The following is a 17,042-nucleotide window of genomic DNA, read 5'->3' on the forward strand; positions in this document are numbered from 1 at the left end:
AATTGACAGTGAAAGAGCTGGAACAGGGAAGGAGAGAGAGACTCTGGGCACTGAGATGGCATCTCCAGATCTCACACAGGAACTAACCTGTCCCATCTGTCTGGAGATATTCACCCACCCGGTGTTTCTGGAATGTGGACATCATTTCTGCAGCTCCTGCATCTCCCAGAGTTGGCAGAAGGTCCCGGGAGATGTTTCCTGCCCCCAGTGTCGACAGGTCTTCACCCAGAGGAACGTCAGGCCCGCTCGGACCCTGAGTAACGTCGCGGAGAAGGTCAGAGAGCTGAAGGTGGCACAGCCACAGGAGGAGTTTTACTGTGAGGAACACGAGGAGAAGCTGAAACTCTTCTGTGAAGATGAACACAAAGCGATCTGTGTGGTGTGTGGGATGTCCAGAGCTCATAAGACGCACAGTGTGATCCCAATAAAGGAGGCAGCCCAGATATACAAGGTACTGGATCACTGCTCCTGGCACAGGTAGACGGGGAAGAGGGACAGGGTGTAAGTCACAGAGAGAGAGAGTGTTTGTAGAATGTGGGGAGGGGAAGAGAGGGTGGGAGAGATAGGGAAGGGGAGAGGGATGTTGAAAGAGGAGAGGGTTGGAGCGAGTAGAGGATTGATTGAGGAGGGGAATTAACCTGGAGGAGGTTAATTGCAACAAACAGAATTAACCCACAGCTTCTACTTTGTTTATTGAGTGTAATTAATCCTGAGAATATCTCCTTCTCTCCCTCACTGGCCTCACTCTATTTAAAAACAGCAAACCCCTCCAGACGGTGACAATGATTGTTTCCTTTGACAAACCCATTTGTGTCCTTTCTGTCTCAGAACAAGTTAGAAACATCATTGGAAACTCTGCAGAAGCAAATGGACCTCAGTCTTCACAGTAAAAGAGAACGAGAGGATGGGATTTTCCACATGAAGGTAGGAGAGTGTCCTTTCGGCTTTGTGTAAACTTCCCTGTGTTTGTTATTGTGAGTGAGTGAGCTCCTCACACAGTCAGAGAGAGAGTTTTACTGAATAAAATGCTGCTGCTCTAAAGTACACTGCGGCTGCTCCCTGAACTGCAATATAAGGGACCGTCTGTAAATTGCAGATTATTATAACAATGTGTAAATTTCTTATTTTCTCTCTCAAGCCAATCCCATCGATTGATGTGATAAATCTTGTCTGTCACTCACTCCCAGGGATCCATTATTCTATATATAAACCATCTATACCCCTCGATTAGATTCCAGTCTGTAACTCACTCCCAGGGATCCATTATTCTATATATAAACCATCTGAACCCCTCGATTAGATTCCAGTCTGTAACTCACTCCCAGGTATCCATTATTCTATATATAAACCATCTGCATTCCGCGATTAGATTCCACTCAGTGACTCAGTCCTTGATGCCTATTATTTAATAATAAACTATTCGAATCACGTAATCTTGTTTGTAACTCACTCCCACATAGCCAATATTCCATCAAACGGTTCAGCAGACAGTGGGCTGTTATTATTTGTTTCCTTGCTAGATATCAATTTTTATCCCTATATCCCAGTGGACAGAGACCAGGGGCACTGGGATTATGAACATTGTTTATTCCGTTCTGTATTCAATCTGTTCCAGGCTGGAGTTGACAGACTGAGAAATGAAATCAACAGTGAATTTGAAAAGATGCACAAGTTCCTGTTTGAGAAGGAGGAGCTGATGAAAGCAGAGTTGGAGAGAAAAAGCAATAAAATATTCGAGGAAATGGAGAACATTTTAACCAAAACCATGGAGGAAATCTCTTCTCTTGAAGCAGCAATAAGAGATCTTAAATCGAGGCTGGAGGTACAACTGGCCCCAGAGTTCCTCAAGGTACAAAATCTCTTTGTCTTGTCCAGTGAAACATTCCAGAGACGGAGGGCGGGGACTCTAACCTTTAATCTCTGGGATTGGGGAAGGCCTCAATCTGATTGGTTGGATGAGTGTCTCTTTCTGCTGTCAGTAAGGGTTCAATGGGAAATGAGGTAAAATAATCTCAGTGTGATTCCGATACACAGCGTAACCACGGCGCTGATTGATGATTGGACTCCGAGAGAGCTGGGCTGGGAACTGGAGATGTTTACACTGCTGCAGATGGATTTCCACTGAGGATGGGGTTAAGATGCGTTGTTAAAGTGGAGTCGGTAGATCTTTATTGAGCTGTGGGTTTTGCTGTTCCTGATCCTGCGAATACTTGATTCAACTGAAGCCTCAGCCAGCAATGGAGTTGGGGTTAATAATGGGGATGGACAAGAGGCATAAATTAGAGGATGTCTCGGAGATTTGTGGAGCTGGAGGAGATTACAGAGATAGGGAGGAGTGAGGCCATGGAGGAATTTGAAACAAGGATGAGAAATTTCATAATCAATACGCTGTTTAACTGGGAGCCAATGTCGTTCACCAACCAGAGGGGAGATGGAGCAACAGTTATAGGGATAAGAATAGGAGCAGGTGAGGGTAGAACGCCCAGCTGGACAACAGTGGGGAGGAGATGGAGGAGGATGGTGTGATCGACCGTGTCAAAGGCTGCAGACAGACCGAGAATAATGAGGAGGGAAAGTTTGTAAGGATGGCTTTTTTGGGGCAAGGGGTTAAGATGTTGATTTAAGGAGAGACAATCCCAGCTAACATGGGGACCAGGACGGGAGGTTGGGAGATCAGTAGTTTTGGGAATAGGATGGAGGGGACAGGAGGTGGGTCTCATGGACAAGATGAGCCCCGAGAGGGAATGAAAGGAAAAAGTAAATGTTATTTTCTAATTGAATTCTTGGTATCTCGATTCTGTCCCTCTTCATAATTTCTACTCGAGATTTACAACAAGAACTCTTTAATCTGACTCGATCACATCTATTCTGTTTCTTTCCCCTCAGGATATTCAAGAGCTGTTGATGAGGTAAGCAGATATAAAGAACCTGGGTCACTGTCTGTGTGGAGTCTGCACGTCCTCCCCGTGTGTGCGTGGGTTTCCTCCGGGTGCTCCGGTTTCCTCCCACAGTCCAAAGATGTGCGGGTTAGGTGGATTGGCCATGCTAAATTGACCGTAGTGTAAGGTTAATGGGGGGGATTGTTGGGTTACGGGTATGTGGGTTTAAGTAGGGTGATCATTGCTCGGCACAACATCGAGGGCCGAAGGGCCTGTTCTGTGCTGTACTGTTCTAAAAAAAAAAAGAAACAGTTTTGTGATGTGATCACTGCTGTCTCTCTAACACACACTGATTTCCAGACCTGTTTTTACAGGAGTCAGATGGAGTTTCACAAGCCTGGAACTGTCTCCACTCAGTTACCTGTGGCTATCGCTGGTGAACCAGTCAAATACATCAAAGTGTGGAGGGAAATGAGAGCAGTGATTTCACCAGGTATCATTCTCTGTATATTACTGTCTCCCTGCTGTTATCCACATGATTAATGAGGTTTGACACACTGATGAAATGATCAGAAGATCAGAAGGAATAAGAACAGGAGTGGTCCCGCCCAGTGAACCTGCTCTGATTTTTGATAAGATCATGTCTGATCTGATTGGGGCCTTTACTCCACTTTACTGCCTGTTCCAGATGACCCTTAACCCTCTTGTTGATCAACAATCTTTCGAAGTCAGCAATGAATCAATGACCCAGCCTCTGCTGCTCTCTGTGGTAGAGAATTCCAAAGACTAATATCCCTCTCCGAGAAGGAATTCCTCCTCATCTCTGTCTTCAATAGAGGCCCCTTCATTTGATACTGTGTCACCTACACCTCGATTGGCCCAGAGATCAAACATCCTCCCAGTATCTACACTGACGAAGGAATCCCCTCAGAATGTTATGTTTCAATAAGATCACCTCTTATTCTTCTAAACTCCAGTGAGTACAGACCAACCAGCTCAACCTTTCCTCATAAGTCAATCCCTTCATCCCAGGAATCAGCCCAGTGAACCTTCTCTGAACTCTGTCCAATGAGAGTCTCTCCCTCCTGATGTAAGGAGATCAGATCTGAGCACAGTACTCAAGCTGCAGTCTCACCAATCCCCTGTAAAGTTGGAGCAAGTCTTCCCTACTTTACACTCCATCCCTTTTCCAATAAAGGCCAACATTCCATTTGTTTTCCTCATTCCTTGCTGTACCTGGACACTAGCTTTTAGTGATTGATGTACAAGGTCCCCCAGATCCCTCTGTACTGCAGCTTTCTGCTGTCCCTTTCTATTGAAATAATTTGCTGCTTTTCTATTCTTCCTGCCAAGGTGGGCAACCTCCCATTTTCCCACATTATACTCAATCTGCTAAATCTTTGTCCACTCACTTAACCGGTCTATATCCCTCCGCAGACACTTTGTATCCTCCTCACAACTTCCCAACCTCACTTTGTGGCATCAGAAAATTTGGCTCCAGTATATTCGGTTTCTTCATCCAATCAGGAATATTGATCATAAATAGTTGCATCCCCATCACTGATCAGTAATCTTGGGAATTTGCAAAGATTACAACCAATGAATCCACTTTCTCTCCAGCCCCTCCTTTAACATCCTGGGATGCAGGACATCAGGTCCAGGGGACAAGTTGTCTTTAATCCCATCGCTTTTCCAGATACTTTTTCTCTGGTGATCATGATTGTTTTAAGTTTATCCCTCCCTTTCCTTCCTGCTTTTCCTCAACACTGGATGACCCCAGCTGTTGTTCTCTGTATATTGTTGGGTATTTATCTGTCCCCAGATTATAAGAAAATATTTATTTAATGATATTGCCAGTCCTCAGCACAGAGCACCGATTGGTCCCCACATGCCCCGTTGCTAAGACTGATACTCTTCCCCTCACTCCGTATACCAGTTACCATGACTACATTCTGTCCCCCTTCTGTGGCCAAGGACAGGAACTGCCAACTTCGGCAGACTTCACCTTCTGTCTCTCCCTCAGGATTTTGTCTGATAGTAAATGGATTTCAGTTCAGAGAAGTGTGAGGTTAATGTATTGGGAGGGGGAAGATGTGACAAGGGAATAAACAATAAGTGGTAAGATAGTGAGAGGTGTGGAGGAACAGAGGGAGATTTGAGTTTATCTCCACAGATTCAGGACAGGTGGATAAAGTGGTGAAGATACCACACCGGATATTTTGCTGTACTGACCAAGGAATAGAGAATAAGAGCAGGGATGTAATGTCAGAACTTTATTAAACACTAGTTAGTCTACAACTAGAGCACTTTATATCTTTCTGGTCAGTGTGTTGGAGAGGTTACCGAGGAGATTAATGAGGGTGTTGGCGGGTTCAGAGAACTTGAGTTCTGAGTTATGATTGGATAGATTGGGGTTGTTTTCATTGGATCAGAGGAGGCCGAGGGGAGATTTAATTGAGGTGTATAAAGTTAGGAGTCTCCAGATAGAGTGGAAAGGAAATCCCGAGTTCCATTGCCTCGGGGTCCCTGATCAGGGAGAATAGATACAGGGTTAGAGGGAGGAGGGTTAAAGGGATTATTTTCACACACAATGTGGTCTGGATCTAGGACTCACAGACTGAAAGGTTGAGAGAGGCAGAAACCCTCATAACATTTATAAAGTAATCAGATCTGCACTGAAAGTGCCGTAACCAAAAGAGTTACGGAGCAGAAACTGGAAACCGGGATTGGGCTGGAGAATTCTATTTCAGCCGAATCTCACAGGTTGGTCTGAAATTGCCTCTTTCTGTGAATCCCAGAATGTTTACAAAACGAGAAGTGACCATTCCTCCCATTGTGCTCCTGCTAGCTCACTGCAAGATCAACTCACCCAGGGCCATTCCTTCACCTTTTTCTCTGTAGCTCTGCAGATTTTTCCTCTTCAGTTAATGATTCAATTCCATATGAAAGCTGTGATTGAATCTGATTCCACCACAGTGCATTCCTGACCCTAAACACTCGCTGTGTGAAAAGGTTTTCCCTCACGCTAATGTGGCTTCTTTTGTCAATCAGTTTAAATTCTGTGTCCTCTGGTTCTCTTCTCTCAGGGGAACCACCTCAGCTTCTCCAATCTGTGTCCGTAACTGAAGTTCCTCCTCCCAGGAATCATTGTGGTGAATGTTTCCTGCACTCTCTCTAATGCCCTCACATCCTCCCTCAAAGTGTGTTGCCCAGATCAGAGTTGAGGGTTAACCAGTGTTTATACAGATATAACTTTGTCACTCTATTCTGTGTTAATAAAGCCTAAGATGCTGCATTCTTTATTAACCACTCTCTCTCCTTGTCCTGTCACAACTAATTGTGAAATGATATCCTGTGCATCAAGGTTTAGGTCATTAATTTACATCAGGAAAGTCAGAACCCTTTGAATACTAATATATATCTATCTTCAGTCTGAACAAGCAACAACTGTCATTCACCCCGTTTCATATCCATGTTGCTACTGTCCTCGTTATTCTGTATATTTTCTATGTTTCTGCCTGTTAGGGTGACTGTTCCCCTGTTGCCAGAGACTAGGGAACATACGAGGAGGTTAAAGAGCAAAACCATGTATTGAGATATTGAAGTTATTTCTCTGTCATTTAGATATCAATTTTCCACCAGGATCACTCCTTCCAGCTCTACAGCCCCCTTGTCCTGGCTGAGATCTCGGAGGGGGGGGGGGGGGGGGGGGGGCTGGAGGAGGAGAGCCCACCCCCTTGTCTTGGCTGAGATCTCGGAGGGGGTTGTAGGGCTGGAGGAGGAGAGCCCGCCCCCTTGTCCTGGCTGAGATCTCGGAGGGGGTGTAGGGCTGGAGGAGGACAGCCCACCCCCTTGTCCTGGCTGAGATCTCGGAGAAGGGTGTAGGGCTGGAGGAGGAGAGCTCACCCCCTTGTCCTGACTGAGATCTCGGGGGGGGGGGGGGGGGGCTGGAGGAGGAGAGCCCACCCCCTTGTCCTGGCTGAGATCTCAGAGGGGGGTGTAGGACTGGAGGAGGAGAGCTCACCCCCTTGTCCTGGCTGAGATCTCAGAGGGGGGTGTAGGGCTGGAGGAAGTTACAGAGATACTGACTGGGGGGTATGCCGTGCAGACATTTACGTTTGAGATATGTCTGGGTCAGCAGGCGATGACGGTCAGTGAGAATGGGGTCTTGGGAACGGGGAAGGTGAGGAGGATCACGACGGGGGGGGGGTGGGGGGGGAAGGTGGTTGGTGATGGGTGTATGGGTCTTGGTGGAAGTTATGACTGTGGGCAGCAGAATTTGGATGAGCTCACGTTTCCGTTTAGGGTTCCACATTGAAAATGAATAAACTCACATCCAGACTCCCCCTTGACTGTTGTGTACAGGGCAGTGAGACAGTTAATGGTTCAATCCCATTCACACATTGAAAAACGTGTCAACACTGTCCAAAAAATGTCACAACAGGCTGGACACAGGGCGGTGAACGAGTTCCTACAATTTGTCTTAACCGAGGTCCTGTACTGGAGAGAGATCTTTATTCTCAGTAAATTGATGCTGATGTGTGCTGGGTGAATGGAGCTGAGGGAATGGGGAGGAATTTCTTCAGACACTCTGTCCCTGAGCTTCCACAGTTCCTGGGCTGAGGGAAGTGGTGATGTCCCATCACCGTCTGTACACGTCTCGTCATTCACTCCTGTTTTTCTCACAGTAACAGCTTCCCAATCATGTTCTCTTCCAGCTCCAGCATCTCTCACACTGGACCCAGAGACAGCAAACAATCGACTCATCATTTCCCAGGATCTGACTAGTGTGAGGTTTGTGGACAGGGTCCTTATTGCCCTTCCCAATAAACCTGAGAGATTTGATAACTACTTGTACATTTTGAGCTTGCTGGGTTTCACATCAGGGAGGCACTACTGGGAGGTGGGTCTTGGAGACAAGACTAGCTGAATTGTGGGTGTCTGCAGAGAGTCTGTCAACAGGAAAGGAAACATCACACGTTCACCTGAGAATGGATTCTGGGTCATCGCCCGGCTTCTTGAATGCAAATCATTGAAAATCCCGGATGTCATTAGCCAGCTGGAAGTGAAACCCCGGAAGTTGGGAATTTACCTGGATTATGAGGGAGGACAGGTGTCATTTTACGATGCTGAGGACATGTCTCACCTGTACACCTTCACTGACACATTCACCGAAAAACTCTATCCCATCTTTAATCCTTGTAATAATAACTCTGGTGATAACTCTGAGCCACTCACACTGCTCTCTGGGTAACACAGTGGGACACGTTTTGGGAGGTCGGAGTATTAGTGAGCAGAGGGCAGCAGAGCAGAGCTACTGATCAGCTGTTCTGGGGAAATTTGCATACGTGCAGTGCGGTCAGCCTAATTTGAAGGTGGTTTGTGGAGGGGCTGTTGTTTAGTGACAATTACTTACCTTTCAGCGGGAGCAGGGTTTGAGGGAATATCAGGTAAGCTCTTCCTTTCTTTTTCTTTTATTTTTCTTGTTTTTTTTTAATTTAGAGGTGATGTCAGGGAAGGCAGTACAATGCTCCTCCTGCAGAATGTTTGAGGTGAGGGACGCCGTCAATGTCCCTGCTGATTTCATCTGTGGGAAGTGCACCCAACTCCAGCTCCTCAAAAACCGTGTTAGGGACCTGGAGCTTGAGCTGGATGACCTTCGGATCATTCGGGAGGCAGAGGGTGTCATAAATAGGAGCTTCAGGGAAGTAGTTACACCAAAGACTGGAGATAGATGGGTAACTGTAAGAGGGACTGGGAAGAAGCAGTCAGTGCAGGGACCCCCTGCGGTCGTTCCCCTGAGTAACAAGTATACCGTTTTGGATACTTGTGGGGGGGACGACTTACCAGGGGTAAGCCATGGGGTACGGGCCTCTGGCACGGAGTCTGTCCCTGTTGCTCAGAAGGGAAGGGGGGAAAGGAGTAGAACATTAGTAATTGGGGACTCAATAGTCAGGGGCACAGATAGGAGATTTTGTGGGAGCGAGAGAGACTCACGTTTGGTATGTTGCCTTCCAGGTGCAAGGGTACGTGATGTCTCGTATCGTATTTTCCGGGTCCTTAAGGGGGAGGGGGAGCAGCCCCAAGTCGTAGTCCACATTGGCACTAATGACATAGGTAGGAAAGGGGACAAGGATGTCAGGCAGGCCTTTAGGGACTAGGATGGAAGCTCAGAGCGAGAACAAACAGAGTTGTTATCTCTGGGTTATTGCCCGTGCCACGTGATAGTGAGACGAGGAATAGGGAGAGAGAGCAATTAAACACGTGGCTACAGGGATGGTGCAGGCGGGAGGGATTCAGATTTCTGGATAACTGGGGCTCTTTCTGGGGAAGGTGGGACCTCTAAGACAGGATGGTCTACATCTGAACCTGAGGGGCACCAATATCCTGGGGGGGAGATTTGTTAGTGCTCTTTGGGGGGGTTTAAACTAATTCAGCAGGGGCATGGGAACCTGGATTGTAGTTTTGGGGTACGGGAGATTGAGAGTATAGAGGTCAGGAGCACAGATTTGACTTCGCAGGAGGGTGCCAGTGTTCAGGTAGGTGGTTTGAAGTGTGTCTACTTCAATGCCAGGAGTATACGAAATAAGGTAGGGGAACTGGCAGCATGGGTTGGTACCTGGGACTTCGATGTTGTGGCCATTTCAGAGACATGTATAGAGCAGGGACAGGAATGATTGTTGCAGGTTCCAGGGTTTAGGTGTTTTAGTAAGCTCAGAGAAGGGGGCAAAAGAGGGGGAGGTGTGGCGCTGCTAGTCAAGGACAGTATTACGGTGGCAGAAAGGATGCTAGATGGGGACTCTTCTTCCGAGGTAGTATGGGCTGAGGTTAGAAACAGGAAAGGAGAGGTCACCCTGTTGGGAGTTTTCTATAGGCCACCTAATAGTTCTAGGGATGTAGAGGAAAGGATGGCGAAGATGATTCTGGAAAAGAGCGAAAGTAACAGGGTAGTTGTTATGGGACTTTAACTTTCTTTTAGTGAGAAGCCTGATTCACTGTCTGAACAGCTCATGTTGTCCTGATTCTCTGCTGTGTGCTGTCAGGGGGCGAGTGTGCTTCTGTATTGTTTATTCTGTAAATTTAACTCAGATTCTCCACCCATCCCACTGTCCCGATCTCAATCTAATGGGACTCATAACACTGGACTGGATCAAATTTGCCTGAAGGGGGTTGGAGGAGGGCTTTGAGGTCCGGTGGAGACCGTTCATGGGCTAGATTGAGGAGCTGTTTGTTGCGGGTGAGGATAGGGGAGGGAGTAAATGGGGGAAAACTGTAGAGACTGTTTACTTTGTTGGATGTGAAGAATATTTTGTTGAATATGTTTGGAACAAAATATATTTTTTCAAAAACACTGGACTTGTATAGAAAGAACCATAATCTCCTGAATTGTGTTCCAATTGTGGCACAATTCATTGTGAATCTTTATTTTGTTTCCTCCCTTGAATAAATATTTTATTTGAAGACGGGACTGACACCTGGTGCGATTCAGTGAATGAGCAAAGAATGTTTTTTCATTCTTGTAAGGGATGTCGCTGGCTGAGCCCTCATCCCTAATTGCCCTTGACAAGGTGGTGTTGAGCTGCCTTCTTGAACCCGCAGCAGTCCCTGTGGTGTAGGTACACCCACAGTGCTGTTAGGGAGGGAGTTCCAGGATTTTGACCCAGCGACAGTGAAGGAACGGCCAATATGTTTCCAAGTCAGGATGGTGAGTGACTGGAAGGGAACCTCCAGGTAGGGGTACAAGGAATAAGAATATCAGAATAGGTTCTGGAGTAGGACATATAATAGCAATCTTTATTGTCTCAAGTAAGCTTACATTAATACTGCAATGAAATGACTGTGAAAATCCCCTAGTCACCACATTCCGGTGCCTGTTCGGGTACAAGGAGGGAGAATTAAAAATGTCCAAATTATCTAACAGCACATCTTTTGGGATTTGTGGGAGTAAACTGGAGTGCCCGGAGGAAACCCAAGCAGACACAGGGGGAACGTGCAGACTCTGTACAGACAGTGACCCAAGCCGGGAATCGAACCTGGGACTCTGGTGCTGTGAAGCAACAATGCTAACCACTGTGCTGTACCGCCTGGGACCATTCAGTAAGATCCTGTCTGAACATTGACACCGACTCCACTTTCCCATCCTATCCCTTCATTCCCTTTGTACTCAGGAATATATCGATCTCTGTGTTGAATATACTCACTGACATCTCACCGAGGGAGAGAATTCCAAAGATTCACAACTCTCTCTGAGGGAAGGAATTTCTCCTCATCTCAGTCTTAAATGGACGACCCCTTATCCTGATTCTGTGAACCCCTCGTTCTAGACCAGTCTCAGCATCTACCCTGTCAAGATCTCTGAGAATTGTACATGTTTCAATAAAATTATCTCTTATTCTTCTAAACTTCAAAGAATAGAGAGCCATCCAACTCAATCCCTCCTCATATCGGAAAACTCTTTCATCCCAAGAATCAATTCCGTGAACCTTCATTGCTCCCTAAGGTAAGTATATGTTTCCTCAGGTATGGAGACTGAAACTGTCCACAGCCCTCCAGCTGTGTCCACACTCAATCCCTGTTACATTGCAGCAAGACTTATTCTCTTATACTTCAGCCCCATTGTAATAAAGGCTAAGATACCATTAACCTCCCTAATTGTTCACTGTATCTGCTTGTTAACTTTCTGTGCTTCATGGATACACAAGTCCCTCTGATTCCCAACATTTAAAACTCATTTTAAAAAGATATCCTGAGATCCTCATGTCAAATTGATAATTTTATCAAAAGGTATTGGGTATTAAGCCCTTCCAGCCTGTTCCACTATTCAGTTCGCTCACAGCTGGTCTGTATCTGAACCATATTTACTCACCTTCGTTTTATAACCTTTGTGTGAAGAAGCGCTTCCCGAAATCCCCCCCTTGATCTCTCTCACCCTGACCCACACTTTCCCCATGTTGGCTGGAAGGGCTTTACATGGAGCAGCGCCGCCATCTGCTGGCAGTACTGTGAATGACCACTTGAACTGTCCGTTGCCTTTGAACTGGAGGTTCGATTCAGTGAGGACGAGGCCCTTGTTTCAGGTGAAGCAACATTTTAAAGTCTGGGCTCGATGGCAGCATTTACACTCACAGTGACTCCCAGTGGGAGTCAATGGAAAGGGATATTGTCCAGAGTGTTCAACAAGAGGCTGATTCACTGTCTCCCATTGAGTGCTGCCACCCCAGTCGAATATCCTATTAATGAGCATCACTGTCTCAGTAACATGTCTTGTGAGATGATCACAAACTGTGGGTGAGGCAACAGCAGAATCAGCTTCACGATTTGTTCAAACTAACAGAAGATTAACAAGCGGGTGGAGCAGGAGGTGAACAGGAATTTAAAGATGTTATTGGGCAGTCAATGTCCCAGCTCCTGATGTGTAAATGTGATCGAGTGACTGACAGAGCCTGTCCCTTCATCACTCTCCAGTAAATGGAAGATCAGCTCAGGTAGGGTGGCTGTGTCTGTAGATGCCTGTGTGTGTGTGTCAGGGTCTGTGTTTGCATGTGTGTGTGTGAGGGTGTGTGTGTCAGGGTCTGCTTGTGTGTGCATTTGTGTGTGTGTGTCAGTGTTTGGGTCTGTTTGTGTGAGGGTCTGTGTGTCACGGTCTCTGGGACTGGAGACTCCCCTCAGGACAGTTTCCAGCATTTTGATTCAGTCAGAGACAGCAACAAGTTACATTTATATAGAGCCTTCAATGCAGGAAAACATCCAAAGGGACTCGAAAGCAGCGTCAATCAGACAACAATATTTGAGACTGAATCTGTTCTTCGTGACGCTTCTCCCCACAGGCAGAGAATGTGCAGCATCTGAGAAATGAGCAGCTCCAACACACCATTGTTCCTGTTCACTCCAGTTACAGAAACTCTGCACCAACTTTCCATCTTCCTGTCCAGAAGCTGATCAGAGAGGTTCCGGCAGGATTGAGGGGGGAAAAGATGGGCCGGATTTGGGAGGGAGAGAGAGAGACTCTCCAGGAATTTGGAGAACAAGGGGGAGGTTGGAGATGGGGGTGGACATGTTCAAATAGATGTTTTTTGTCAGAATGAGGGTCAGACGGTGACAGGGTGGAGAGAGGATAAGGAGGGGCTCAGGGATGAGATGGATTTGGAAAGGATTTGGGGGGGAGGGTGAGGAGAGAAACTAGAGAAAGATGTGGGGGTGAAGGGGGGATGTTTAGTCAGTGGGTTGGGGGGCAGGAGGTTAGTAACAGAAACAGCTGTAAGGATGGTCTGGATTGTAACTAAGAAAGCCATTGCTGAGTTCCTCACACGGGGGAGTTGAGGGAGGTGGGGAAAGGGGGGAGAGAGTTTTCAAGGGGTGGGTTTGTAGAGAGAGAATAGAAATAATGTTATCAATCTGACTTTATAAAAGTGAAAAAGCCTCCAGACACAATAAAGGGGTCAGTTTGATTTAATTCCAAAGTTCCTGACACTGAGTGTGTCACTGATCACGTGAAGTGAAATCCAGGAAGTGCAGAGCTGAACAGGAATTGAAAGTGAAAGAGCTGGAACAGGGAAGGAGAGAGAGACTCTGGGCACTGAGATGGCATCTCCAGATTTCACACAGGAACTAACCTGTTCCATCTGCCTGGAGATATTCACCCACCCGGTGTCTCTGGAATGTGGACATCATTTCTGCAGCTCCTGCATCTCCCAGAGTTGGCAGAAGGTCCCGGGAGATGTTTCCTGCCCCCAGTGTCGACAGGTCTTCACCCAGAGGAACGTCAGGCCCGCTCGGACCCTCATTAACATCGTGGAGAAGTTCAGAGAGGTGAAGGTGACACAGCCACAGGAGGAGTTTTACTGTCAGGAACACGAGGAGAAGCTGAAACTCTTCTGTGAAGATGAACACAAAGCGATCTGTGTGGTGTGTGGGATGTCCAGAGCTCATAAGACGCACAGTGTGATCCCAATAAAGGAGGCAGCCCAGATATACAAGGTACTGGATCACTGCTACTGACACAGGTAGATGGGGAAGAGGGACAGGGTGTAAGTCACAGAGAGAGGGAGTGTTTGTAGAATGAGGGGAGGAGAAGAGAGAGCGGGAGAGACAGGGGTAGGGAAGGGGAGAGGGATGTTGAAAGAGGAGAGGGTTGGAGCATGTAGAGGATTGATTGAGGAGGGGAATTAACCTGGAGGAGGATAATTGCAATAAACAGAATTAACCCACAGTTTCTACTTTGTTTATTGAGTGTAATCAATGCTGAGAATATCTCCTTCTCTACCTCACTGGTCTAACTCTTTAATAACAGCAAACTCTGCCAGAAGGTGACAATGATTGTTTCCTTTGACAAACCCATTTGTGTCCTTTCTGTCTCAGAACAAGTTAGAAACATCATTGGAAACTGTGCAGAAGCAAATGGACCTCAGTCTTCACAGTAAAAGAGAACGAGAGGATGGGATTTTCCACATGAAGGTAGGAGAGTGTCCTTTAGGCTTTGTGTAAACTTCCCTGTGTTTGTTATTGAGAGTGAGTGAGCTTATCACACGGTCAGAGAGAGAGTTTACTGAATAAAATGCTGCTGCTCCAAAGTACACTGTGGGCTGCTCCCTGAACTGCAATATAAGGGAGCGTCTGTAAATTGCAGATTATTATAACAATGTGTAAATGTCTTAATTTCTCCCTCCAGTCAATCCCATCAATTGATTAAATACATTTTGTCTGTAACTCACTCCCAGGTATCCATTATTCTATATATAAACCATCTGAACTCCTCGATTAGATTCCAGTCTGATACTCACTCCCAGGTATCCATTATTCTATATATAAACCATCTGAACCCCTCGATTAGATTCCACTCTGTAACTCACTCCCAGGAATCCATCATTCTATACATAAACCATCTGAACCCCTCGATTAGATTCCAGTCTGTAACTCACTCCCAGGTATACATTATTCTATATGTCAACCATCTGAATTCCACAAACAGATTGCACAGTGACTCAGCCCTTGATGTCTATTATTTCATAATTAACCACTGGAATCACTTTACAATGATTGTTTGTAACTCAGTCCCACATACCCAATATTCCATCAAACTGTTCAGCCGGCAGTGAGCTGTTATTATTTGTTATTCGTCCTGGATATAAATTTTTATCCCTATATCCCAGTGGACAGAGACCAGGGACACTGGGATTATAAACATTGTTTATTCCGTTCTGTATTCAATCTGTTCCAGGCTGAAGTTGACAGACTGAGAAATGAAATCAACAGTGAATTTGAAAAGATGCACAAGTTCCTGTTTGAGAAGGAGGAGCTGATGAAAGCAGAGTTGGAGAGAAAAAGCAATAAAATATTCGAGGAAATGGAGAACAATTTAACCAAAACCATGGATGAAATGTCTTCTCTTGAAGGAGCAATAAGAGATCTTAAATCGAGACTGGAGGTACAAGAGGCCCCAGAGTTCCTCAAGGTACAAAATCTCTTTGTCTTGTCCAGTGAAACATTCCAGAGACGGAGGGCGGGCACTCTGACCTTTAACCTCTGGGTTTGGATTAGGCCTCAGTCTGATTGGTTGGATGATTGTCTCTTTGTGCTGTCAGTAAGGGTCCAATGGGAAATGAGGTAAGATAATCTCAGTGTGATTCCTATACACAGTGTAACCACGGCACTGATTGACGATTGGTCTCCAAGAGAGCTGGGCTGGGAACTGGAGATGTTTACACTGCTGCAGATGGAGTTCTACTGAGATCTGCTGAGGACGGGTTAAAGTGCATTATTGCAGGGGTGATGGGGCTATGGTTAGAGAGATAAGAATGGGAGCAGGTGAGGGTAGAACACCCAGCTGGACAACAGCGGAGAGGCGATGGAGGAGGATGGCGTGATCGACCGTGTCAAAGGCTGCAGACAGACCGAGAATAATGAGGAGGGAAAGTTTGTAAGGATGGGTTTTTTGGGGAGAGGGGTGAAGATGTAGATTTAAATGAGAGAGAGTCAACACCTGAAGAGATTAAACAGTTTCCAATCCCAGCTAACATGGGGGCCAGGAGCGGAGGTTGGGAGATTAGTAGTTTTTGGGAATAGGATGGAGGGGACAGGAGGTGGGTCTGATGGACAAGATGAGCTCCGAGAGGGAATGAAAGGAAAAAGTAAAAGTTATTTTCTAACTGAAATCTTGGTCTCTCAATTTCTACTCGAGATTTACAACAAGAACTCTTTAATCTGATTCGATCATTTCTATTCTGTTCCTTTCCCCTCAGGATATTCAAGACCTATTGATGAGGTAAGCAGATATAAAGAAACAGTTTTGTGATGTGATCACTGCTGTCTCTCTAACACACACTGATTTCCAGACCTGTTTTTACAGGAGTCAGATGGAGTTTCACAAGCCTGGAACTGTCTCCACTCAGTTACCTGTGGCTATCGCTGGTGAACCATTCAAATATATCAAAGTGTGGAGGGAAATGAGAGCAGTGATTTCACCAGGTATCATTCTCTGTATATTACTGTCTCCCTGATGTTATCCACGTGATTAATGAGGTTTGACACACTGATGAAATGATTAGAAGATCAGAAGGAATAAGAACAGGAGTGGTCCAGCCCAGTGAACCTGCTCTGATTTTTGATAAGATCATCTCTGATCTGATTGGGGCCTTTACTCCACTTTCCTGCCTGTCCCAGATGACCCTTAACCCCCCTGTTAATCAACAATCTCTCGAACTCGATCATGAATCAATGACCCAGCCTCTGCTGCTCTCTGTGGTAGAGAATTCCAAAGACTAATATCCCTCTCCGAGAAGGAATTCCTCCTCATCTCTGTCTTCAATAGACGGCTCCTTCATTTGATGCTGTGTCACCGACACCTCGATTGGCTCAGAGATCAAACATCCTCCCAGTATCTACCCTGGTGAAGGAATCCCCTCAGAATGTTATGTTTCAATAAGATCACCTCTTATTCTTCTAAACTCCAGTGAGTACAGACCCAACCAGCTCAACCTTTCCTCATAAGGCAATCCCTTCATCCCAGGAATCAGCCCAGTGAACCTTCTCTGAACTCTGTCCCATGGGAGTCTCTCCCTCCTGATGTAAGGAGATCAGATCTGAACACAGTACTCAAGCTGCAGTCTCACCAATCCCCTGTAAAGTTGGAGCAAGTCTTCCCTACTTTACACTCCATCCCTTTCC

General features: G+C 46.2%; 1 protein-coding gene across 2 annotated transcripts in view; it reads left to right on the forward strand.

Annotated features, from left to right (window-relative positions):
• Positions 1 to 17,042, forward strand: part of LOC119976326 (zinc-binding protein A33-like) — a 43,445-nt gene that overhangs the window by 20,873 nt on the left and 5,530 nt on the right. Inside the window, exons 1-5 of one of the 2 annotated variants that reach the window (XM_038816781.1) lie at positions 13,383 to 13,856; positions 14,238 to 14,333; positions 15,097 to 15,330; positions 16,118 to 16,140; positions 16,225 to 16,343. In XM_038816781.1, the coding sequence (XP_038672709.1) occupies positions 13,461 to 13,856; positions 14,238 to 14,333; positions 15,097 to 15,330; positions 16,118 to 16,140; positions 16,225 to 16,343 (868 nt within the window). In that variant the 5' untranslated portion in view covers positions 13,383 to 13,460. Of the gene's footprint in view, positions 1 to 1,615; positions 1,850 to 2,886; positions 2,910 to 3,253; positions 3,373 to 7,597; positions 7,674 to 13,382; positions 13,857 to 14,237; positions 14,334 to 15,096; positions 15,331 to 16,117; positions 16,141 to 16,224; positions 16,344 to 17,042 lie in introns of those variants that run through there. The other variant, XM_038816780.1, reaches the window with a different exon arrangement.

The sequence above is a fragment of the Scyliorhinus canicula genome, chromosome 13, assembly GCF_902713615.1.
Source record: "Scyliorhinus canicula chromosome 13, sScyCan1.1, whole genome shotgun sequence".
In the NCBI taxonomy this organism is placed as follows: domain Eukaryota; kingdom Metazoa; phylum Chordata; class Chondrichthyes; order Carcharhiniformes; family Scyliorhinidae; genus Scyliorhinus; species Scyliorhinus canicula.